This window comes from Labeo rohita, chromosome 9 (assembly GCF_022985175.1).
Source record: "Labeo rohita strain BAU-BD-2019 chromosome 9, IGBB_LRoh.1.0, whole genome shotgun sequence".
NCBI lineage: Eukaryota > Metazoa > Chordata > Actinopteri > Cypriniformes > Cyprinidae > Labeo > Labeo rohita.
This window is the reverse complement of record NC_066877.1, coordinates 40,429,090-40,454,980: the sequence shown is the minus strand read 5'-3', so window position 1 is coordinate 40,454,980 and position 25,891 is coordinate 40,429,090. Positions and strand designations below refer to the sequence as shown.

At 42.9% G+C, this 25,891-nt stretch overlaps 1 protein-coding gene across 1 annotated transcript; it reads left to right on the top strand.

Annotated features, from left to right (window-relative positions):
- Window positions 1–93: 93 nt before the first annotated feature.
- ranbp2 (RAN binding protein 2) lies at window positions 94–25,466 on the top strand. The gene is given in 30 exon segments (XM_051119646.1): window positions 94–287; window positions 1,344–1,411; window positions 1,507–1,618; window positions 2,267–2,419; window positions 2,497–2,721; window positions 3,423–3,447; window positions 3,450–3,564; window positions 3,868–4,063; window positions 4,143–4,443; window positions 4,527–4,708; window positions 5,751–5,932; window positions 6,059–6,182; window positions 6,412–6,573; window positions 6,669–6,806; window positions 6,898–7,029; window positions 9,207–9,401; window positions 9,482–9,565; window positions 11,232–11,370; window positions 12,043–12,137; window positions 12,233–16,433; window positions 20,544–20,726; window positions 20,927–21,013; window positions 21,233–21,405; window positions 21,492–21,645; window positions 21,948–22,037; window positions 22,455–22,618; window positions 22,698–22,971; window positions 23,078–23,412; window positions 24,852–25,103; window positions 25,105–25,466. Coding segments are annotated over 30 exon segments (8,670 nt in total). The 5' UTR covers window positions 94–215; the 3' UTR covers window positions 25,162–25,466.
- Window positions 25,467–25,891: the final 425 nt, after the last annotated feature.

The following is a 25,891-nucleotide window of genomic DNA, read 5'->3' as shown; positions in this document are numbered from 1 at the left end:
TTCATAACCCATGTAAGCTATACAGTAGGTGGCGGTAGTGCTCCCAAGAAGTGAACGGCCATTGACGAAGAAGAGGACAGAACGGAAATTGCGCCATTGCTGCGAGCCGTTCGATGATACGTTATTCGCGCGTGAACAGAGAGTGGTCGGAGGGGCTGATCCGCGTTTCAATGATAAACTTTTAAAACAACGACGAAGACTTTGTCACAGGAGATATGAGACGGACTAAAGCAGACGTAGAGCGCTATATTTCTACAGTTCAGAGCGCCTCGCCCTCCCAGAAAGCGGTAAGAAGAGCATGACAGGCCTAATGCCTGTAAATCTGTAACATTAACCGATCACCGGATGCCTTCTGTCGCTAACTTACATTCAAACATTCGCAGCACCGGTATCACGCTGACAGAACAACACAAACACCTCGAGACGTGAGAGCGACTTTACTGAATTACTTTTTGAGAAAACATCACACAAACTCTCACTGTCTGTCTGGAACTTTAGTTCCCTCTGGAAACCAGCGTTGAGACTGATTTTATAGTCAAATAAACACAGAGCTGTATGATAATTGTTATTATTTAAAGATGATGATTCACTGCAACGTTGCCCATCTGAAAGCAGGCAAAACAGAACAACAACAGCAACAAAAAATAAATAAATAAATGCCGGAAAAAAAGAGTTCCATACGTTAGGGCAGTTACAGAATTTTAAGAAGCTTTAGCATTTGTGTTGTTTTTATACGTTTCCTATTTTGTTATCTCATATTAAAAAGGGTACACTTTAAGATCAGTGTTACAAAATGTAATATACGATGGTTTCTTCTGAATTACTTTTGACGTTTGAATATAAAACTTTGCTTAGATAATGAACAGATTAATAATGTAAATCTGTTTATCAGAAAAAGGATTTGTACAAAGTAAAATATCATGAATTGTATAGGGGGTGGGAAAAACTAAGCTTTAGCTTCATCCCGCTCCTTTTCAGACACTTTTTTAGTAATGTATTAAGTTTTTGGGATGTTTTTTGTTGGCACGGCAACACACGTCTATGTGTATCTGTTTGTTTTTTAATTGTTTTGTTCGAAATAAAAATGAAAATGAAAAATGAGGCTCTAAAGTAAAAATTTTGTTAAAAAAAATGTTTAATGTCTATTTTAAAGTCAACCCACACTGTGAACTTTACTAAAGAGAGCAGTTCATTAAACTAAACCAAACAGATGTGGGCACTTGATGAACTAGAACGCTCGTTTGTTTCAACTAATTAGCAGGATATAGTTTCGGTCCATTACAGTGATCATTAGGGTTTGCAGTGGTATTTTGTGATTTTTGTGATCTGCTGTGTTTCTGCAGAAGCCTGTCAAAGGATTTCTGTTTGCTAAACTATACTATGAGGCCAAGGAGTATGAACTGGCTAAAAGGTAGGCTCGTTTCTGTGTTATTGCTGCTTTGGCTGATGTCTGGTTCCTCTCAGAGGAGCTGATGTGTTTCTCTCTCTCACACACTTCAATGGCAGACATGTTTCGGAGTATCTAACCATCCAGCCGAAAGATCCTAAAGCCCACAAGTTCCTCGGGCAGCTGTTTGAGAATGACGGCGAAACGGACAAGGCTGTGGGATGTTATAAGGTTTGGACTGTCTCTGTTTCCTCTCACATGTTCTTTAGCATCGTCTAAAACACAATCTTAAGCTCTTGAGTTGAATGTGATCATACGTAAATCATCTGTTTTGGAATACGTACAATATGTTGATGCATAAAATCTTTGAAGTGGTTTGTTTGCTCATTTTTTGGGTCTGGATACCCTGCAAACAGGTCGTTTTCTTGCTCTCTCGTCTGACGCGGTGCAGTCTGTGTGTGTTTTAATGAAGCGTATAGTCCATTGTAACAAAATGAGTTCATTTACACGTGAACAGCTCATGATCTAATGCTTTCAGCATCTCACAGCAACTCGCATTGAATCATTTAAAGAGAACTGAAAATTCTGTTCTGTTATGAATGACTTGATGAAAGTGTGAAGACAGTGTGACTGAAGTCCTGCAGATGCTCTGTGAAACGCCTCTACATCAGACTGTAAGACGCTTCATCTGTCTGGATGATCCTGAGCTGCTCATTTACCTGCATCTACTGCATTCACCTTCCCAGTTACTGTCACTTCCTCCGTTTTCAGTGTCATTGTATCCTGTTGTCAAATGTGTCACTTACCTTTCAGTGCACTGTTGAAGTCTGAGTAAGATGTGTACACTTTATGTAATGATGATGTTTGTTTGACTCTTAGCGATCACTGGATCTAAATCCGGCTCAGCACGATCTGGTCCTGAAGGTGGCTGAGCTGCTGTGCGGTAAACCTGATCATGACAGCCGAGCCGAGTTCTGGGTGGAAAAAGCAGCCAGGCTTTTGCCGGGACATCCCACCGTCTTCAATCTGAGGGTAAGTGCATGCGTCACTTGAGCTAAAGAGTTGCAGACGTCCACTGCGCTGCGTCTCACGTGTCCTTTCTGTCACAGGAGAAGCTTCTGAGCGCTCGAAGTGGCTCTAACCAGCTGTATGAGTTGCTGCATTCGGAGCTCAAGCTGCGGCCCGCAGACACCTACATCAACTGCAAGCTGGTGCAGCTCTACAGCGCAGAGGGCCGACACGAGGACGCCGTCAAACACTGCCTCGCTGTGGAGAAGGCCGGTGTCCTGAGAGACTGTCTGGAGTGGTATGAGCTGTTGGTCGACACCCTTAAGGTACATCATCACCCTTCTTTGTGTGTCAGTTTATCATTTGACAGTTTTTCCATTGATTCTAACATTGGTTGTTTTTAGCTGATTTGCATTTAAAGGGATCGTTCGCCCCACACTGGTGGGTGATATGGCAAAAATGTCATGATTATTTATTTATTTATTTATTTATTTATTATTGTTTACTTTTGTGTTCATCATTAAACAAAAATTAATAAAGGTTTGGGACATCATGTGAGTACAGTAATTATACTTAACCAACTGTGTTTATGTAATCTTTGTGTGTTTTTGACAGTATTAGTGAATCAGATGCGAAAGATAGATTAGTTCAATTATCGGATGCTGTTTGACAGACTTTTAGCCATATGGTGTATGCACTCATGAAACGCATGCCAGAATGAGAACGAAATAACGTTATTTAACCGGCAAGGCTTTAAAGCGCATGCAAATAATGTACTTTTGTGATTGGAAATAAGTGCAGTGTCCCGTGAGTGAATGCATGTTGTGTTATACAGTACACAGTTATTTTTTTTAATTCATTTTTTCAAAAGCAGATCGTGGAGACATTTTTATCGTCCACGATCAAAAATCGTCATATTGGACACCCCTACATAAAAAGGTTTCTGGGGATCATGGGAAGTGATGTTCCTGGTGGTCTGTGTACTTGTACTGCATGATTTGTAGCATTTCACTCTGCTGTATTTCAGGAGTACGTCCGCCAGCCGAGCGTGTCGTCAACGAACAAGCATCACGCAAGTTTCACAAAGAGCTGCTGCTGGCGCATTGCAGGCGAATGAGATTGACGTTGGCACTGAAGGGTTGTGAGGAGAGCACCGCTGCACTCTGGAGGTACATCACATAACACACAAACACGTCACTGTTAGCACAGCACACCACATTTACAGTCACTCTATATGGAAATTAATCATGCCCCAGAACTTCAGCTGCAGAATGTGTTTCAGCCAAAGTAGTTTGAGAGGACTGAAGGCATTTACCCAAAAGAATATAAAAAATGAACACGTGTTAATATGAAACAGCCACAGCAATAATAATTTTTGTCGTTAACTTCAATTCCTTCATTTCCCACACTGATTGGATGTCACGTTAACGTTGTTGTTGCTAATGGTCATCGTTGTCTTTGTTGTGGTGCAGTTTTGACTCTGCGATGCAGGCTCTGAAGAACACGGCCACAAACACAGTGGACGAGCTGGCGGAGGTGTTCACGGAGATGAGAGCACACCTGTACCTGTACGCCGGGACGCTGCTGCTGAAGAGGGCGCAGGACGGGGCGCAGCAGTGGAGGGCCGTGTTGGATCTGGCCACTCTCTGTTATCTCATATCCTATCAGGTATGCCATTTCCTCTTCCTGACATGCTCGGACCCGTGTGATCCTCCACGTTACAGTGTCTCATCTGTTTCCCCCTCAGTCTCCAAGACCCAAAGCCAAGAGCTTCAAAGGTGAGCAGGTGTCCCATGAGCCTCTGGAGCTGCTGGCCTGTGATCGTCAGAGTCAGGCGGGTCACATGCTGCTGAATCTGAGCCGGGACGTGGAGCAGCTGCTGAAGGACGTGGTGGAGGCGTTCGGGAACCGAAGCAGCCCGGGCCATCTGTTTGATGAGCTGTTTGGCGCACAGAAGCAGAGACAGCTCTCCTTCATCTGCAACGATGACATCCACATCCTCAGCGCACAGGTGCCCAAAGCCATGGATCTGGCCAAGTGGGACAGCGGTGAGTGTCAGATGGGAGCATGAGTGTGTGTTGGTTCTGCTGTAGATGCTGATTTTGTGTGTGTGTATGTGTGTGTGCCACAGGAGTGGTGCTGCTGCATGCGGGCAATCTGCAGCAACTGGCGTGGCTCGGCCTACAGTGGGCGCTCATGGGTCAAAGCGTGAATCTTCAGGACTGGGTCAAGCAGCTCTTTCCTCGCCTCACACTTGAGACCTCCAAACTGGACACCAATGCACCTGAATCCATCTGCCTGCTGGACCTGGAGGTGCGTTCACAGCCTCAGGCAGTCTTTCTGTGAATGAGACATTGTATTCCACTGAGGAAGATGTTGGTCTGTGTGAAACAAGAACTGGGTCTGACACAGGTGTTTAGCTGATGTTGGAGGTTCATTCATATGTGATGTGAAGATATTTTTATTTTTTTTTGCTGAAACCGTGCTTCTTGGGTATTCATAAAATGAATTTTTCAGAATTAACCCTTAAATGCTTGCTTGTTTCGCCAATCACATTTACATATTCGGGTCTTTAGTGACCCGGACCTACATATCCAGCATGGATGGATCTCTAACTGCTGCAAAAGCAAAAAGAATCTTGATATTTTGAACAATTACAGCCGAATTAAATTAAGCATATTTAGATATCTTTTGAAGCTTAGAGTTCAAATTCGAGCAGATGATTATACCATCGCTGATATTGTCAGAGCGCACTTCCACTGTACATTTAGCATCTGGCTCATATTCGTGATCTCAATCATATTTACAAAACTATCATTTTCAGTGACTTCAAAATCATTATTTTGATCACTGGCAACTTATTCACCACATCCACCATCAAATGACAGTGACATTTATATTTTATTGCATACAGTAATTGCTCTGCAGTAAAGCCATTTAAACCAATTCAAATTTTGCTGCTGATATTCTTTTGTTTTATGCCTGCCACAATTACGAGTAATACATTACATCATTTTGGTCTATCAGACAGTACCATCTCAAGGACTGAAGGTGAATTGCATGTATTTAATCATCAGATATTTTCATATTTTTGCACACAGAAAATATACTTGCACTATTACACACCTCGGGTCTCTAGTGAACCTGTACACTTTTTTTTTTTTTTTTTTTTTTTTTTTTTTTTTTTTTTTGCATTTAAGGATTATGAAAGCATATCAGGCAGTCTTATGAAGTGAAATCATCACTCTGTGCAAGAAACTGAATACTATTACCTGTAATCCAGAGCTTCAGACAAAGGGGGAAATACGATTCTTTTCCACAAACTGAAGGCCTTTAATGTTGTGTGTTATTGCAGGTGTTCGTGTGTGGCGTGGTGTTCTGCAGTCAGACGCAGCTACAGGAGAGAGCGAAGATGGCGTCCTGCTCTCAGCCACACGAGCCGCGCTGTCTGCCGCTGCACATCATGAAGCTGCTGTCGTCTGACAGGCAGAGAGAGTGGTGGGATGCCGTCTACAGCCTGATTCACAAGAGAGCGCCGTGAGTGACTCCTCATGCCACCCAAGTTCTCTCTGTCTCTGTGTGTGTGTGTGTGTGTGTGTGTGTGTGTGTGTGTGACGTCATGTCGTCCTGACCGCAGTGTGTGTCATTCTCTGTGTCTTACAGGCCCGGTACATCTGCTAAACTGCGTCTGGTTGTTCAGCACGGTCTTAGCACACTTCGTGCCGGAGAGAAACACGGCCTTCAGCCGGCGCTGCTCATACACTGGGCTAAACATCTCACTGACGCAGTACGTACTGATACACATCTATCCTGATGAACACTGCCCTCATTACCTGTTGTCATGCACTTAATTTCTTACATAGTATTGCTGTAAAAAGACTGGACAAATAAGAGTGTTTTCAATGCTTTAACATGTTTTTGTCAAGAAAAAATGATTCATTTGTAGTTTAAAAATGTGCCTTCATCAGAGCTGCAGAAGGCTAGCAGTAAGGTGTGTGTGTGTGTTTGTTTGTCAGGCTGAGCGGGTAAACTCCTACTACGATCAGAAGGACTATGCTGGCCGCAGTGTGCACTACTGGAAGGTTGTGCTGCCCCTGCTGGAGAAGATCCGACACAAACGCAGCATCCCTGAACCCCTCCAGCCCTTGTTCATGCACTTTCGGAGCAGAGACATACAGGTATCTCCCCTCGCTGTCTTCGGCTGTTTGGATGATCCTGCTTCTGTCTTTGTTTTCTGTTATTGTATTGTCTCTAATGTTTTTTTGGACATTAGCCTTCTCAGGTCCGAGTATATGAGGAAGATGCTGACATAAGCTTCGCCATACTCCTTGACATCGAGGGCAACACTGAGGAGGCCATCGTGAAGCTGGAGAAACTCAACAGCATGTCGTCTAATTGGCATCTGGCGAAGGTAACGGCGCAGTCACACTGACTCCGATTCAGCACATCCACAATGACGATTGCTGACTAGCTTTTGACGAGTCTCATTTGTTGTTTGACAGATCTATCAGAGGCTGTCAGAGGAGGCAGGAAACGGGCTTGAGGAAACTCAGGGCAGGTGCACCAACTTCCTCCAGAAGTTCAGGAAATACTTGACCAAGATTTATCAGGCCAATGCAGAGGATGTGGAGAAGGTATGTGAAACTTTATCAGGAAGACTCAGGAATTACAGGTTTGAATCATTATGATAAATAATTAGGGTTGGGTCGATAGACGATGCCATCGTCCATCGCCGATGGCCGATAGACATCACGATCCTCCGCCCCGCCCCGCCCCGCCCCCGCCGCAGCACCAACCCGCAGTGATGATGACACTGGCATAGAGGTCTTCATGGAGGACCCGAGACCCGAGGACCCGGGACCCGTACGGGTTCGGGTCTATATTTGAAATGGTCAGCCGGGTACGGGTTGGGTCCCAATCTATTACCTCGGGTCCTGGGTCTGTTTAACATTTGTGTGTAATACCCGAATCGATCGGAGAACATCGCACCCGCCAGTGATCAGTGTCGGTCAGCACTTTGCGTGTGTTTTGTAACTTTCAACTTGTAAAATTAGGATGAGAAAAGTGTGAGCGGGAAATAAGGTGGGGGGGAAAAACATGCGTGACGCGAAGCTAATGTTAGTACTGCAAGCGGACGATATCAAGCTGTCTCGTGTGAATTCCTCCTTTAAGCTTCATAAGATTAACTAGGTGGAGCTTTAAGCATATGTTTTGTATTGTTTTCTTTTACTGAAGAAGAGACGCACATTTTGAACACGCACGATGGTGCAGCGCAGCCGGATTTGTGCAACTCACTTCTAAATCCACTCTGATGCACATCATTCAGTAGTGTCTTGCATTAGCCAAAATCATGACAGTTGACCACATAATATCTTATCCAATTGCATGTGAATAAATGCAAATACTCCATAACAGCAAGACCGTGGCGCCGGCTTCCTTTGAAATATGATTGCGCCCGCGCCCGCTTTGTCCTGCTTCATGACAGCACATTCTGCCTGCATGCGCCAGAGCATGTAACTCAGAGTGGTAACATAATTAATTGTTGATTACTAATTTGAATCAGTACATTATAAGGAAAACAATACCTTAAATAAATAAGGAGTTCTTACTTCTCCAGACACCACTACACCACTGCGCACGCAGTAAAGTGTAACGCACTTCTTGTTCTGTGCCTTTTTTGAAAAAAAAAAAATAAAATAAAAAAATGCTCCAAGCTGGAATAATGAATAAACTAAGGTTCTTTCACTCGGCAAGACAGAGGAACAGCCTAACATGGACGAAATTGTTAGTGTCAAGGAGGACTGATCGCAGTCAGGGCCACTAACAGTAGGTAAGCCAAAATGTTGTTTTTTTTTTTTTGTTTCCGCAACTTGTTTATTGACTTGTTAGCAGTTTGCTGTGCAATATGTGCTGACCAGGTGCAGTCGGGTCTCTGTCTTCCCAGCCAGGTTCGGGTCCAATTTACGAATAACGGTCGGGTCCGGGTAGTAAATTTAAGGCATTTCTCAGGTCTGCACGGGTTCAGGTCCCACTTTCAAATTAAATACGGGTCCGGGTCGGTTCCGTGCAACAAATTTACGGGTCTCTTCGGGTTCGGGTACGAATTTTTGGACCCGTGAAGTCCTCTACATTGGCAATGAGCTGTGTTCCGCGGGATGGTGAACACGCAAATGGTCATGTAAATTAGTCGTCTGCACATCTATTGCGCTGATAACTTGACCGCAAATCCTACACACCCCTTCAGACGTGTCTCGTGGCTGTCCTCTTTCATTCGTTCTAAAGCCAAAGTATTGCCAGATAGGTGAATTTGCACCTTTTTTACCAACCAAGTTTGTCGACGCCATTATAACGACACAGATCACTGTGCCTATTCATGCCAGAGTCCCACGGAAAAAGTGATTGACAGGTGGTAATTTGTGTGTTACTTATCTTTATTTATTTATGGTTTGGTTATGGGTAAAACAAAGACCATGCAGGTCAGGTAGTGGAAACGGTAGGCTACAATTAATTAATTAGTTATGAATGAATTATTTAACAATAACCATCCCTCCCCCCACCCCGCCGCCCCACGACGACGATGCCATCGTCCATCGCGATGTTTCACATTAGGCATCATACGACGCCAAATTGGTCGACATCGCCCAACCCTATAAATAATGAGCTTTTTTTTTTTTTTTGAAAGTGCATCAAATTTGTGATTACTGCTTCTTAGGAAATTGTCTTGAGTACTTTTGTTTGTTTTCCACTATTATTTGTAATCACATTTCCATAATGTTATACCGCTGGTGTGTCTGTATGTGTATTTGTGAAGTTACCTGTATCTATGGAGGAGGTGATGGAGTTGTTGAATGAGGTTAACCAGCAGCTTGAGGATATTGGTGAGGTGGTTGAAGATCAGGTGGACTATCCTCTGACATCCAGCCCCGGTCAGCCCGCTGAAGGCCATGTTAAATTCTCCACTCCATCCCCATCCAAGAGTGTCACGTCACCATCCAAAAGATCTGTGGTACGTCACGGTTCAGCTGTTTTGTCTCAAACTCTGCTTGCTGTCTACTGTTGCTGATTTTCCCTGTCTCCCTTCTGCAGTTCTCCCCGAAAACACCACCTCACTGGGTGGAGGACCAGAAGTCAATGCTGCAGATGTTATGTCAGCAGGTCGAGGCCTTGAAGGTCAGTCCGACATCAACAGCTTGCATCAGTCTTTGCTTTGTCATAATGTAAATTTACCCTGTGAGCATTTTTTTATTTTTTTTTTTTTCATCATTTAGCATGATTAACCAGCTTTCAACGTCAAATAAGGGGAATGGTTAGGGCTAGGAAATCTTATACAGTAAAGCCCTGTTAACCCAGTTTGAGTATTGATTTAAATGCTCATAGCACAGCTTCCAATCCCAGCTTAAGGACTTTTGTCTGTCCTGTTCCCGTCTCTCTTGCTCTGATGTCCTAGTAAAGGCTTAAAAATAAGCTTTTACAATAAGTTAAACAAAAGCCATGTAGTGCCACCTGTAAACGGTTGTTTTGGAAGTGCGTTTCTGGTGATAATATTCAGTGTTTTAATATTTTTGAGTGGTTTTATGTAGGTATGGGTAAAATTCAATCATGTAACACTAGGGCTGGGTACAGAGTTCGATACTTTTTAGGCACCGACCGAAATGCCTCGATACCAGCGAGTATCGAAAAACCTCTTGTCTTTTGGTGCCAAACTTCGATACCTAAGGGGTTAATCTCGTCAATGTCAGTGCACCAATAAGCCTGCAGCACTAGGGGTGTTCGGCTAGAAGCGGCGCCGCGCAGATCGGCGGCTTTCACACTGAACGCGGAATGCGCAGCCCTTCAGAGCGCAGCGGCAAAAGTTCAACTAATTTGAACTTTGAGCGCGGCTTAAGCGCCCGCACAACAAACCGTCCTCGTGCGGCGCATCCGCGAGAGCGATTCGGAAGCATACGAAGCAGTCTGCTCTCTATAACTCTCTTGGTCCTGCGCAGAGCCGCGACAAAGTTGAACACACCTGCTAGTTTACACCGGTTACACTCAGAGATGTGGCTCACTCGTGAGAGTGTAGCGTGAAAGCATTACAGCCCCCTTAGATGTAAGGCTACGTTTGCACTGGTGCGTTTTTGTTTAAAAAATTAAAACAATCCTCATCCATACTTGCATTTCAGAAGACATATCTGTCCATACGTTACGTGAAAGTGTGCGTTACGTGATCAGATCATATGTTGCTACATAAGACAATAAATAAGATTTCCCTTTTACTCAAAACTCATTTTAAACGACTACCAGCGAGTGTTTGCACTAGCTTCCGTTTATTGTTGTTGAAATATGTTACGTCCTCTTAGTCAGAACAGCGATTGCAGAAGAGAGAAGGCATATTACGCTATACATACAGGCAGACGGCAAATTAGTGAAAAATTAATAGAGATTATGATTCTGTCTGAGGTATGCATTTTAAAACGAACATGCAATAGTGTGAATGTAGCCTAACAGATGTCCAAACTGAAAACTTTTTGAGCTTTTATCTTCACTGATTTATTGTGTTGGATATATTTTGTTCCTTTGTGCAGTGGCTCAGGAGTCTTTGAATCTGTATAAACGTCAAAAAGAAATATTTTGAGATAATCCAATCTTGTTAAAAATGATTTAATACTTTTTTCGATACCAATTTTATCGTTCAGGAACCGGTATCGAAGTCAAGGTATCGGTATTGGCATCGTTATCGAAAATGTTTGAACGATACCCAGCGCTATGTAACACTGGTCAGCTCCTTGTGAAATTGGATCAGACGGGTTTTAAATTTTAGTGTTTAATTTCCTGTTTTATTTTTTGTCTTGCACAGAATGAGGTTCATGATCTGCGCAATAATTCCTCAGATGCCACAACATCCTCATATAGGATGTATCGAGACAATTATACTGCAGAAGGACTTCAGGAAACATTTCCTGCAGCGCAGACGTTCCATGGTGTTCCTCTCACTGGTCAGCTTCTCAAATCAGCAATAAATTGTTTGAAATTTGAAATTTTAAGTGTATACTAGTGGTTCTCAAAGTGTGCCCCCCAAATCTTGTTCACTTTAAGCTTTCAAATGTACAGGCGATCTCACAACAGTAGACGTAAGCAACTGAATGAATTCAGAATACTGGAAACAACACTTTATGATGCTTTTATGTGCTTTTTGAGTTTGAGGGTTACATTTATCATCCTGTCATCCATGTGTTTCGTAAAATTAAAACGTCACTCAGGTTTGGAGAGACGTGACCATGTTTTGCAGGAGTAATATGAAAGGAGTTTACCCAGAATAAACATACTTTTATTCACTATCATGTTTTTTTCTGTATTGTAAGAACTATATTTCTATATTTAAATGTAGTTTTATGCAGTAGGCCTACTTAATTCAGTTTTTTCCCCCGTCACAAAAATGGAAGAATATAAAGCTGAAACGCACAGCGGTTTTTCAGTAAAATCTTAACTGCTAATGTTGTAGGCTCCTGTTTATGGTTCATTTGTATGTATCGGTGATATTTTTGTAAATATTAATATTACATATAACATGATTTTTCTACTTCCAAAGGGGGCATCACAAAAAAAAGGGAACTACTTGTTTACAGTAGTTGAGACATGGCTAAAACCATTACTTTTATTTGTCTCAGTTGCTACTACAGGTCCCTCTGTGTACTACAACCAGTCTCCAGCGTATAATTCACAGTATCTCCTGCGCACCGCTGCAAATGTCACTCCAACAAAGGTACTGGAGGGATTTTCATGTAAACACATTATATTGTACCTTACAGTAAAGGGGCAGAGAAATTATATTAAAGTATTGTTTGTTTGCTTCTGCAGGGCCCAGTATACGGGATGAATCGACTTCCTCCACAGCAGCATATGTATGCCTACCAACAGTCAACACACACCCCACCTCTCCAGTCAACACCTGCATGCATGTATCCTCAAGAGCAGGTCTTTGGTCCTCCCATTCGCTTTGAGTCACCAGCTACATCTATACTTTCCCCATACAGTGAAGAGTATTACGGTCACAATGTTCCTCAGCCTGCAGTCAATCCAACATTGCCAGAGCCTGGATATTTCACGAAGCAGTGTGCTGTTCCATCCACACAGCCGTCCAGGAGCACTGAAAGCAAGTCTGTCGACCCCAAGATGAGTTTTGGGTCACAGTTCACCAGTGAACCTGCTAAGGTTCCCAACTTTGGAGGAGTAGGTGCCACCCCAACAACATCAGCAACAACTGCGTTCAAGTTTAACTCTAATTTTAAGTCCAATGATGGTGATTTCACCTTCTCCTCTGCTCAGGTGAAAAATAGCGAAAGCCTCTTGGGACTTCTGACGTCAGATATTCCTCCCAAAGTGGAGGTGCCGTTAGAACCGAAACTTCAGAATGAAGACCAGCCGCTTAGTCAGGGTGGAGTCTTTACTTTTGGGAGTAAAAATGCTGCAGGATTTTCATTTACTGATGGTGCTCAGAACAAAATGAATATTTTTGGCAACACAGACCAAAGATTTAGCTTTGCAAGTGGAACCAAACCACTATTAGGAAATCCAGAGGTTCGGGAAGAGAAAAGTGGAGAAAGTGACAATGACAGCACCCATGTGGAAGAGGATGAGGATGGGCCTCATTTTGAGCCCATTGTGCCTCTTCCTGATAAGGTTGATGTGAAAACTGGTGAGGAGGAGGAAGAAGAGATGTTCTGCAAGAGAGCAAAACTCTTCCGATTTGATTCAGAGACGAAAGAATGGAAAGAGAGGGGCATTGGCAGTATCAAAATCTTGAAACACAAAACCTCTGGGAAAGTTCGTCTGTTGATGAGGAGGGAGCAGGTTCTGAAAATCTGCGCTAATCACTATATCACTGCCGATATGGCCCTTAAACCAAATGCTGGATCTGACAAATCCTGGGTGTGGTACGCTATGGACTATGCAGATGAAATGCCGAAGACTGAGCAGCTGGCCATTCGTTTTAAAACGGCAGATGAGGCGGCGCTGTTTAAAGTCAAATTTGAGGAGGCTCAGAAGTTCCTCTCAGAATCCCCACAAGGCCAACAGACTGAAAAGAAAAGCGAAACGCCACAGCCTCAGGTTTCATCCAAAGAAGCAGATCTCAAAACCCTGTTTTCCAAGAAGGAGGGTGAATGGGACTGCGACGTGTGCTGTGTAAGAAACGCTCCAACATCTGTGGCATGTGTGGCCTGCAGCACTCCAGCTCCTTCTACAGCAAAGGTGAAACCTGTAGAGAAAATCCAAAGCTCTGGCCCTGTGGCTCCTCCTGCCAAATTGTTTTCTTTTGGACTTCCTGGAGATACCTCTAAGAACACTGCCAGCACTGATGTCAGCTCGAAGGGCTTCATGTTTGGATCTCAAACACCAGTATCTTTTAAGTTCGGGTCAAAGGATGCTGCGGTGACGTCTGCTGGCTTTGGAGCTCAGGCTGAGAAGAAAACAATTCAAGCTGATGCACCACAGCAAGAGAAAGTGTCAGCAGCTCCAGCAGTCCCATTTGGCACTGGATTTGGTACTCAGTTTGCTAAGAAGGAGGGTCAATGGGACTGTGACACCTGCCTAGTGAGGAATGATGCATCAGCAACTGAATGCGTTTCTTGCAAAGCCCCCTGTAAAACAGGTGGGTTAGCGGCCATGTTTGCTAAAAAATCTGGACAGTGGGATTGTGACACTTGCCTGGTAAGAAATGAAGGTACATCTAGCCATTGTGTTTCATGTCAGACAGCAAACCCAAATATGAAAAACAAGACCTCTGCTGCACCATCAAATTCCTCTTTTACCTTCAGTTTTGGTAGTTCTAGTAGTCAACCTGCTGCAACAGGATTTAAAGCCAATTTTAATCCAGGCCCTGCTTTTCAGTTCGGCACAAGTAAGGAAAAAGCATCCTCTGAAGGCTTTAAGTTTGCATCCTCCACAACTGAGGCTGAAAAGTCATCGAGCAGTTCCAGTTTTTCTTTTTCCATGCCAGCACCAGTTGGCGGATTTAAGTTTGGCATTGCAGAATCTGAGGCAAAACCATCAGACAGACAGTCAGAAAGTGGATCTGCATCTGACCTCCTCAAAAATATTGCTGAGCTTCACAAAGAGAAAGAAAAAGAGGCAGCCCCGAGTTCCTCAGATCAGCCTGTAGAGGCTGATAGTCAGGATAATAACCCACTCTTTACTGGTAAGCCTGACACCTTTAGTTTCGCTGACTTGGCAAAGTCACAAGGTAATTTTCAGTTTGGCCAGACAGATCCCACATTCAAAGGCTTTGCAGGGGCTGGCGAGCAGCTCTTTAAAGAGCTTCATTCCAGCTCCAAGGCCGACACCTCTGGTGATCAAGAAGATGAAATGTATAAAACCGAGGAGAATGACGATATTCAGTTTGAGCCTGTTGTTCAGATGCCAGAGAAGGTTGACCTTGTGACAGGGGAAGAAGATGAAAAAGTCTTGTATTCACAGCGCATCAAGCTCTTCAGATTTGACCCGGAAACAAGCCAATGGAAAGAAAGAGGAGTCGGCAACCTTAAACTGCTCAAGAATAACCAGAACGGGAGACTGCGAATTCTTATGAGGAGAGAGCAGGTGTTGAAAGTGTGTGCTAATCATTGGATCACAACCACAATGAACTTGAAGCCCCTCTCTGGGTCGGATCGAGCCTGGATGTGGCTGGCCAGTGACTTCTCGGATGGAGATGCCAAAACGGAACAACTTGCCGCAAAATTCAAAACACCAGAGCTTGCCGAAGAGTTCAAGCTGAAATTCGAGGAGTGTCAGCGACTGCTTTTGGATATTCCTTTGCAGACCCCTCACAAGCTCATGAACACTGGCAGAACGGCCCAGCTTATACAGAAAGCTGAAGAAATGAAATCTGGTCTTAAGGACCTCAAATCATTCTTGACGTACCAGAACAAGGGTGACGAAAGTAGCGATGCAGGTCACAGTACTTCTGCAGTTGTAGTCAAGCTTGACTCTGACAGCACCGTACCCACTTTAGAATGGGATAATTACGATTTGCGAGAGGAGGGGCATGAGGACTATGCCAGCTCCTCTGTGAGCGATACACCTTCGCAGCCAGATTCGGTAGCCAAAAATTTATTCCGCTTTGGCGAATCGACCACAGGCTTCAGTTTCAGTTTTCAGCCTATTCTCAGTCCCTCTAAGTCTCCATCGAAGTTAAACCAGAGCCAGGCTTCTGTTGGCACAGATGATGAACAAGAAGCATCGCAGGAGGAAGAGCGAGATGGTCAGTACTTTGAGCCTGTTGTGCCGCTGCCAGATCTCGTTGAGGTCTCAACAGGAGAGGAGAACGAGCAAGTCCTCTTCAGTCACCGGGCCAAATTATACCGCTACGATAAAGATCTTAGTCAGTGGAAGGAACGAGGTATAGGAGACCTTAAAATACTGCAACACTACGAGACGAAGCGTGTCAGACTTGTGATGAGACGGGACCAGGTCCTCAAACTGTGCGCGAACCATTGGATCGCTTCCAACATGAAGCTCGAGCCCATGAAGGGAGCCGAGAAAGCGTGGATCTGGAGTGCCTTTGATTTTGCTGAAGGGCAGGGCAAGGTTGAACAGCTGGCTGTTCGATTTAAACTGCAGGAAACTGCAAGTGCTTTCAAAGATGTCTTCGAAGAGGCAAAGACTGCACAGGAAAAAGACACTCTGCTCACCCCGTTTTCTGCACGAGTACCTTCCTCCACCCAAGAGACGCTGTGTGGCAAGGCTGCGGTTGCTGTACTTGAGGAAACCACAAAAGAACGTACTGGACTCTCTGAGGAAAGCAGTCCTAAACCGGATGGGACACCTGGGGCAAAGCTTGGCGCCCAATGCACCAAGACTGTGGTCTCTCCTCCTAAGTTTGTCTTTGGATCAGACTCTGTGCAGAAGATCTTTGGAAGCCCTTCACCATCAAAAGAAAAATCTCCTGTTACGATTTCCAACTCAAATGATGAGGAAACGGGTGCCTCAAGACTGAAAACCTCTGGACCAGCAGTGACCAGCCAGTCATCAGCTGGGACTCCTTTCAGTATACCAACAAGAAGTAAGCAATGCTCTGTGTTCCATAGTTATGAACAAAACTGTAACTCTTGTTTAGATCACCCTGCTCCAAACACACCTGCCTGTAGTTAAAGTAGTCCTAAGAATTGATTAGCTGGTTCAGGTGTGTCCAATCAAGGTTGGTGCTAGCACATATCTAGTTCAGGTTGTAGTTGGATTACTTTTTTAATGAGAACATTCGTGTTCTTATTGTGCAGTTTATTGGTATGTTTTTCCCAAGGAAGTATTTGTGTGTGTGTGTGTGTGTGTGTATACTCAGTTGCTGACATGGATTCAAGTCCTTCAACAAAAGGATTAAAAAAACTTTAACACAACATTATTTTTTAGGTTTGGATTTTAGGCTTTTCAAAAATAATCCTATGGCCTTTTGGACCTGCACATCAGCCACCCAGTTTGAAGCCCAAGGTATTTCAGGTCACCGTTTAACTGACTTACTGGCATGAGCCAGGAGACCTGACCTTGAATGATGTGATAACCAAACATTACTTTCTGTCCTTGATCGAAACATTTGCATGATCTGAAATCTGCTAACCTTTAGCCCTTTGTTTAAAACTTAAATAGAATTTACAATTTAGGTGCCCCAGTGGCTTCAGAGTCCTCAGCAGTGAGTGTCTTGTAAAGTGATTTCCCATCTTTAAATGTGACACCATAAGTGTCATTAAAGGAATTTGCCCTTCCAAGCATTTCTGTCTCGGCTATATAGTTACAGGTATTTTCAGCTCTGCTATATATTGTAGACGTAGCAGCAGTTTTCCAGTATTGTAGTTGGCTGTGACTCTTCTGCTGATGTTTTCCCTAACAAATACAGCTATTTGTACTAACAGACGAACTATTATGACACATGTACAGTTCAGTTTTTATGTGGTTACTCTTTACTGTCTTAACCACAGTGTTTCTTGACCTCTATGGTTTTACATAAAAATAGAATTTGTTAAAATAGGCGTGGCACATTTTTCTGAAGGACTACAGAGATCAGACACTGTGTACAGGACAGTACATGAGTTGGGGCTGCGCTATTATCACAAATCATAACTGACGGTTTCCCTTTAAGAAATTGCAATGTATTCATGTAGATTAGTAGACTTTACAATGTAATGCATATTGTGAGAGTAAAATTGAAATGAGTAATGAAGTATTAACATTATGGCACTGCCAATAACTGATTTCAGAAGTAACTTGTGGTGATTTGCAGAAAGTGGACATAAATAAGTATTTACACTACACCCCCATTACCCCATCATAAAGTCTTTATTTGGTGTTTGGCCTGTTCAAGCAGAAATCTGAAGCATATTTTGGGCTTTTGTGTACTTGTTGGTTCTTGTGAGTCTGCTAACTAGCTAACAAATCAGTGTGTGGATCTGCATGCTATGTAGGGTCAGGTTTGGTTTTACTAAACATGTTCAGCTGTTGTTGCTTATCTCGTTCCTGTGTTGTAGTTTTCATAGATGGACCACCGTCCTTGCCTCCATTATAGTCAAGCTAAAGAAATGTCTAATTTATAACCTCTTGCTGTCTAAGTATGAGTCAAGACTTTCTCAATTACTTGCATTGACACCCCCCCCCCCCCACCCCCCCCGTCTTGGTTCATCATAGTTTGTTTCTGCATCTACATAGTGTTTCAGATTAATTTGAATGGAAAAAATGCAGAATTTCTGGTGAAGTAGCTGTGGCAGGTGGACAGTAGTGTTGGGTATTGATTGGGTTTTTCACAATACCAGTGCCAAGTTGATAGTTTTTAAAGCAATACCGGTAGGGATGGGCGATATCTTATCTGCGATATACCGGTACATTTTTTCCCCACTATAAGAATATATGTGCGACAGAATATAGTGACAAGACGGACGTGAAACTAGTATATTGTTAAATGAGGAGTTCCAAACTAGAACTGGTTTGGTTTAAAAAAAAAAAAAAAAAAAAAAATCGGTCTAAACCTTGAATCATATGTTTATTGTCTTCAGTGTCCTCAGTTAATATTTCACTATCTGCGTTTTATTCAGCTACAGCGATAACTGGATTAGAGATTCCTGAGGCGTCGTCAGTACTGTTACTTCTACTATAACCATATGTGGAGTTTCTGCGCAAGGGCGCCCTCTGGCTTCCGAATCAGAAAGAGCTTTATTGCCAAGTGTTGAACACAAGGAATTCGTCTTGGTGTGAGGAGCTTCCAGTACAAAAAGTAAAAAAAAAAAAAAAAAAAAAAAAAAAAGGATTTACATTCCAGTGAGTTAAACAGTCATTACATTACGCGTGTACTCCGTAATGCTCACAACACTCTATTTTGGGTAAAAATAGAAAAGGTAGTACTTTTTTCTAAAAACAAAAAAAAACAAAACAGGATTTCCTGAATTATCGTCATCGATAGTTATTGCAATAAATACCAGAAATTATTGTGATTTAAATATTTAAGCCCATATCGCCCATCCCTAAATACCAGTGCTTAAACGGTGCCTAAACTGATACTTTAAAGAAAGCCACGAAACAATGGTGGATGATGTTAAAGTACAGCTTTTTTTGTTGTTGAGGAAAAAAAACAATCTTTAAATTGAACAAAATTTTGAAAGTATGCAGAAATTTACAAATATAAGTAAATTCAAAGTTTACATAAATTCACAATAAAACCTAAGCCACCTAACCCAACTACAATAATTTAACACTAAAGTTACAGTACTAATAACAGCAAAGTAGTTGGTATTTTTGGTAGGAATGCCGCAATAAAGTTAACTCACTATTCAGTACCAAGATTTTTGGCTCTGTTCTTGTGGCTTGGCACATCAGTGTTTTGTTTTATAAACAAATTAACAAAAAAATCCTATACACTGGAAAAAAATATTATCATATGTCTACTTCAAATTTCTTTTAAGAGAAGTATTATTTTACTGATTTTTACCCAAAATAGGATTGGTTGGCCATTATTGAGCGCTGTAAACATGTTTCATTCATACTGGTCACAGCAGATAGAACTGATGAAAAATCTGTGTTGGTACTGAAATCTGTGTTCTGATTTGGTCTGGCACCTAAGGTTAATTAAGATCATAAGGGTGCACCGAGTTTCGCTACCCAACCCTAGTGGACAGTTTAAAGTATATATCAGACTTGTTTTGTTGCTTTGCCAGGTGGTTTCTGTGAGCTCAAGCAGTAGATCAAGGCATTGGTTCATGGTTTGCTCAAATAATAGTGCCATACTTCCTTAGTTTCTTCTTCATACAGCTACTGTTACTGAATCTATGAGAGTTATTGGATTTTAACTCCATGTGAAGACTGTTAGGTAAAGAACACATAAAAGGCCTTCCTTTTGATAATTATGCAATAATATTTAGCTATTGTGAGTGTGTGTGTGTGTGTGCGCGCTGATGCAGCATAGTGGCACTACTGACACTAAGGCGGTTTTAATAGGAGTGGGTTTTCTGTCGTGCCTCTCGTTTGCAGGGTAGAAGAGGAGTAACTCCATTTGCGTATTTAAGTTTTGATTTTTAGTCGACCTACAATTCAGCAATCCCAGTGTTTTTAGTTTCTTTCAGCAGTCTGTCTAATAATTGAGCAAATGTGGGAATAAAGTCTCGTGCTGATAAAAGAGGGAGACACTCTAGTGCAGTGTACTAAATACTGAATTCTCACATTGTGAGAATTATCACACTGTTTGATAGAGAGCATGAGTGTTTGCATGTGTGTGTCTGTGGAGTTACTGATTTAATGTTGGGTGTGAAACGTGTGTTGACCGAGGAAATGCCGGCGTAGTTTTGTCCATCTGCTACATGCTTTGACTCGTGTTGACTCTGATAGCTTCTGAAAACGCTACTCAACCAGAGGATAGTTCATCCAAACATGAAAACTCTGTCTCATCCTTCCAAACCTGTACAACATCTTTCTGTGGAACACAAAATGAGATCATCTCAGAGTTTGTTTCACAGCACAGTATAATGTCAGTGGGACTAATGTGGTTTAGACCCCAGTGGTCATGTTTTGTTAGTCGTACAGCTGTAGAACTACATGAGAGTGAGTAGATGATGGCACTTTTCATGTTGGGATGAACTACTCTTTTAGCAGTTTTTGTTGCATTATTTAATCTAATTTTTGTTTGGTTTGTGTTGCTCAGTTTCCTCTCCGTCAGAGCAGAAGAGCGCTCAGGACGTGTGTGATGATGATGGTGATGTTGAGCTAGTATTTGAGCTTAAGCCAACAAGAGAGCAAGAAGTGCTGGCCACCAGACTGATGCTTCCTCCTACTTTTTTCTGCTACAAAAACCGTCCAGGATACGTCAGCGACGATGACAACGATGGTAAGATCTGCACTCAAATAAATACAGTCTGCTTTCTGTCACCTGTAAAACTAATGACCAAAGTCTAGTGTGGTTTATCAGAGCTGCACTTCTGTACACTTTGATTTGTACATCTTTAGCAACATTTAATCATTTAACTTAAGCGGTCTGAGTCGTCATGACACATGCTCGACCTCTAATTCACAACTGTGTGTTTTCAGATGAGGACTTTGAAAGCGCAGTGAGGAGTCTGAAGGGGAAACTGTATGCAGATGAAGCTGATGGAGCAGATGGAACATCTGATCATGGTAGTCATCTAGACTAGTAGTTATTAGGACTTATCAGGTCTGCTTGATGAGAGTTGGTGGATGTTTGTGGTGTGAGGTTCAACTGATGGTTGAGACGCATCACAATTCCAGTTTTATCATTCAGCGTTAATGAGCTCTGTGACTGATGGTCCGTGATGTGCAGTAAGGTTGTGTGTTGTGATGAGCAGCATGTCTAGATGGAGATGCTTGTGTTTGCAGACTCGGAGGTCACTCTGGTATGGGAGAAGCAGCCGACTGCAGAAGAGGAGCAAAGAGCCAGACGCCTCCTGCTGCCTCCCACCTACCTGTGCGGCGTCAGCAGCGACTCCGAAGCAGAGGCCGAGAAACTAGAAGACTTCAACACTGAGTTCCAGAAACTGCAGCAGGCACAGGTGATGTGTGTTTCTGTTCTTCACAGCGCTGTGAGTTCGTTCTGCAGCACAGCACCAGTTCTTCATGTCTTGCTCTGGATACACAGGTGAAGCTCAAGCCTTCCCATGATGCAGCAGCTGTTGACACGAGCGACGGCAGGACAGAAGAGCGTCAGATAGACACACCGGCGGCTGACGGCAGCCGTCCCATTGACCTCTCCACCAAGAAAAGCAGTGAGAGCGACTCCAGCACAGCCACAGGTGAGCATCAGTACAACCTTATAAAGCTTCACTCAAGCAGGCTGATTCCTAATATTAGTTCCAGTAATTACAAATAATGTAAAATGATTATTCTGCTGAATAATCATCTGTGCTGTGAGATCCAGAGAAGAACATCACTGAGAAGGTTTGATGGCAGGTTTAGTAGCTGTAAACAGCACAAGCAGCCTCGTGCAATATGAAGATTACAGTTTAGTTACGGATGTTAATTGCAGACTAGCTGTAGATCATCTTTCACCTTCTGAATGCTGTTTAGCATTTGACGTGTGTTTGCCTTCTTCCAGCAGGTCTGCCTTTTGGATTTGCTTCTGCTGGTGAATTTTCATTTGCAGACCTGGCAAAGGGTTCAGGTGAATTTGCGTTTGGCACAAAAGGTGAGTCTGTTTACCTGTTCACCATTGTTTTTTTTGTTTTGTTTTTTTTTTGTTTTTTGTTTTTTTTCTCCAGTCTGATTCATTAAACAGAAGCAGCCCAAAGGTCTTTTATTTGATTTCTCTTATTGAATAGTCCATTTCACAGGTCTTTAAGTTGAGGTTTCCCAGTGTCTTTTTAGCGCTCAGCCATGTTGTCTAAAAGCTTGTGACTGATCTGAAACATTTAAAAAAAATTGGCATAAACATTATCCTGTAAATGAGCAGTTCATAATGTCTGTCTGTTTGTTTGTTTGTTTGTGAGTTCTTTGACAGCATTAATATGAATTAGCATAAGACTGCTAAAATGTTAGCATACTGCTGCTGTCAGCATTGATATAGGCAGTGTAATGTTTTCATCATGTGTTTATTTTTCTGCAGATGATAACTTCACATGGTCAGGCGCAGGAGCCACAGTCTTTGGAAGTGCAGTGACAAAAACCGAAGGAGAGAAAACACGCAATGAAGCAGAAGAGGAGGGCAGTGATGATGAGACGCCCCATAATGATGAGATCCACTTTGAGCCGATCGTGTCTCTGCCTGAGGTGAGCGTTTGCCGTGATGCTGTTAGCTGTGCTCTTCATGTCTCTGGAGGTGTGACGTGTGTTGACGTGGCTCCTGCAGGTGGAGGTAAAGTCTGGTGAGGAGGACGAGGAGATCTTGTTCAAAGAAAGGGCCAAACTGTACCGCTGGGACCGTGAGCTCAACCAGTGGAAGGAGCGCGGTGTGGGAGACATCAAGATCCTCTTCCACCCCGTGAAGAAGTGCTACCGCGTGCTGATGAGACGCGAGCAGGTGCTGAAAGTCTGCGCCAACCACACCATCAGCCAGAGCATCGAGCTCAAGCCCATGAACACCTCAGCTAATGCGCTGGTGTGGACCGCCACCGACTACTCAGGTACAGGCCTCGCTCCTCACCTCACACACGTCACCCTTCTCCCTTCTGTCTTCACGTCTGTATGTTTTTTTTTTTTTTTTGTTTTTTTTTTTTCCCACACACACAGAGGGAGATGGGAAAGTCGAGCAGCTGGCGGCCAGGTTCAAGACTCCAGAGCTGGCCGAGTCCTTCAGACGAGCGTTCACCAACTGTCAGAGCCGCATGTCGCAGGCTGACGCCGCTCAGATGTCCGTCGCTGAGGCGCTTTCACAAGAGTCCAACCCTGTGGTGTTCTTTGACATCACCATAGATGACGAGGATGTTGGAAGAGTCGTCATGGAGCTCTTCGCTCACATTGTGCCCAAAACAGCAGAGAACTTCCGGGCTCTGTGTACGGGAGAGAAGGGCTTCGGTTACCGCCAGTCCATCTTCCACAGGATCATCACGGACTTCATGTGTCAGGTGAGGATGAACTGACTTTGTGCAATCGCACTAATGATGTGCAAAGCAATTGAGAAGTAGAGCAATATAGTTATCTATAACTACAACCATTTAAAAAGAACTCTTTATTTGAAATAAACATTAACCGAAAATATGAAAAACATATTTTATTCCAGGTAGTTTCTAGGACACTGTTTGTCATTTTTATCTAATTTGAAGTACTAAAACAACTAAAACTGAAAGTAATAATAACCATATAGACCTACTAAAAATAACTTTAACAACATCAATGAAATTGCTAATAATTTTGTTAAAGTGAAAACCTAAAATATCAACAAAAAGTACAACTCTTAATACACAAAATTATATCAAATTAAGGGAACACAAATCACACACTGCATCTCTGTGAACAGACTATTCAAGAAAGAGAAAATATTTGTGGAAGTCTTTACTTGTATGAATTGTGTAATTTAAGAACAAAATTATGTGTCAATGGAAACCAAAACATCAACTCACTGATGTCCCCAATACTAGGGTGTTAGAAACCACACCCCCTGCTGGCCTCACTAGCACCTCTTCCTAGTTTTCCCAGTACTCCCATCCAGGTACTGACCCTGCTTTGTTTCAGTGGGCGTCCAGTCTCCAGACCCTTTGACAGACCTGGGGTTCTCTGGCAAATGTCAGTCTAGCTGGACACAGGTCCCACTAGAGGATGTTGGGCCCTCATGCCAACCTATGGAGTCTGGTACTGACCAGTAGCCTGCTGGAGCTCATTTTGTAAGGCTTTGGCAGTGTTCCTCCTGTTCCTCCTCACACAAAGGAGCATATACCAGTCCTGCTGTTGGGTTGTTGCCCTTTTACAGCCCTGTCCAGCTCTCCTCCTATAATGGCTCGTCTCCCGGTCTCTCCTCTTGAAACCTCCTTGTGGCAGCATGTATGGACGTGCCATCATGGAGCAGCTGGCTGTGCAACCTGATAGCGTCTTTTTCACTACTTGTAGCGTGAGGCAGTACCTGCAGCCCAAACAAAAGAGGCAGTCGCTCCTTCCTGAATGATTTGTCTTTAGTTCAGTGTCACCAACCGCAAAATAATTTCCTCCTTGGGTTTTGTTGTGCCGTTTTCTCTCCAGTGCACCTGTTGTCACTTTCTTTCATCCAAACTGGACAGACCGATATCCCTGAAGTTCAACTGATTTGGTGTTGTACTGTGACTGTGTTTCTTAAATTTTTATGAGCAGTGTATTAACAAAAGTAATAGTAGAATGGTAAAAGTAAGAGATCTGGTTGGAGCGAGACGGGTCAGTATTGAACATTATGAGCTAAACATATCAAACACTAGATACCAACAGCTGTTCATGGTGAGGGTCTGAAGTATCTGCAGTGTTTCTGCTTCTAGCTTTAGTTTCTGCTGGCTATTTAATTAACTCAAGTGTGTGTACTTTGTGTCCTGCTGTCTCTCAGGGTGGCGATATTATAAACCAGGATGGGACGGGAGGACAATCCATCTACGGAGCAAAGTTTGAGGATGAGAGCTTCGAGGTGAGGCACACGGGGCCGGGGCTGCTGTCTATGGCAAACCGCGGCAGAGACACCAACACCTCACAGTTCTTCATCACCCTTAAGAAAGCAGAGCACTTGGACTTCAAGCACGTGGCGTTCGGATTTGTCAAACAAGGCATGGATGTGGTGAGGAGAATCGGAGAACTGGGCACTAAAGACGGGGAAACCCACGAAAACCATCACCATCTCAAAATGTGGACAGATTTCGTGAGCTTTCCTACGAAAACTATTGTTTATCCTGTTTGAGATAGTGTTCCGTGAACTGTTTTGTACTGAACTTGTATATGCAGAGTTTTTTTTTTTTTTTTTGTTTCGTTTTGTTTGTTGTTTTTTGTCCTGTTGGTGTGTTAATAAATCAGATAGTTGACAAAATTCATGCTTTGCATAAAATAAAATAAAATAAAAAGAAAACACTTTATTTTAATACACAATTTGTAATGAGGTCCCACACAAACATTGCCACGTTGTGTTTCAGTTTTTTGAACATAAAATAAACATCTGGCAACTTGAGTTTCATTATTTAGTCAAAGTGTGTCATCACTGATGAGAATCTTTTTATGTTGTCAAATGCTTCTAGATCAAGTGAAAGCAAAGCTGCTTTATTTTTCCTTTCGTTTTGACGTGTTTCAGGAAAACTAGTAACTTGAGTTTCCTCTGACTAAGCAGCAGTGAGATCAGGAGATATTCTTCATTTGTTTGGAATAGATGCACTCTTCAGGGCTAGTTTTCAACTCTAGTTTTCTCTTTACTGCATAGGTCTGACCTACAGATGATGCATAGTTTACTCTCCTAGTGCGTTTTTGATTTCTGAGAGACCAGTGCCTAATTTAATCCAGATTTTTGTGCTGAAAAGTACGATTCTGTGCATTTCCCAACCAGGGAAATGTGACTCTTTGAAACAGTGTTTATTTATTGCGTCACGCAACATGTTTGAGCTGCAT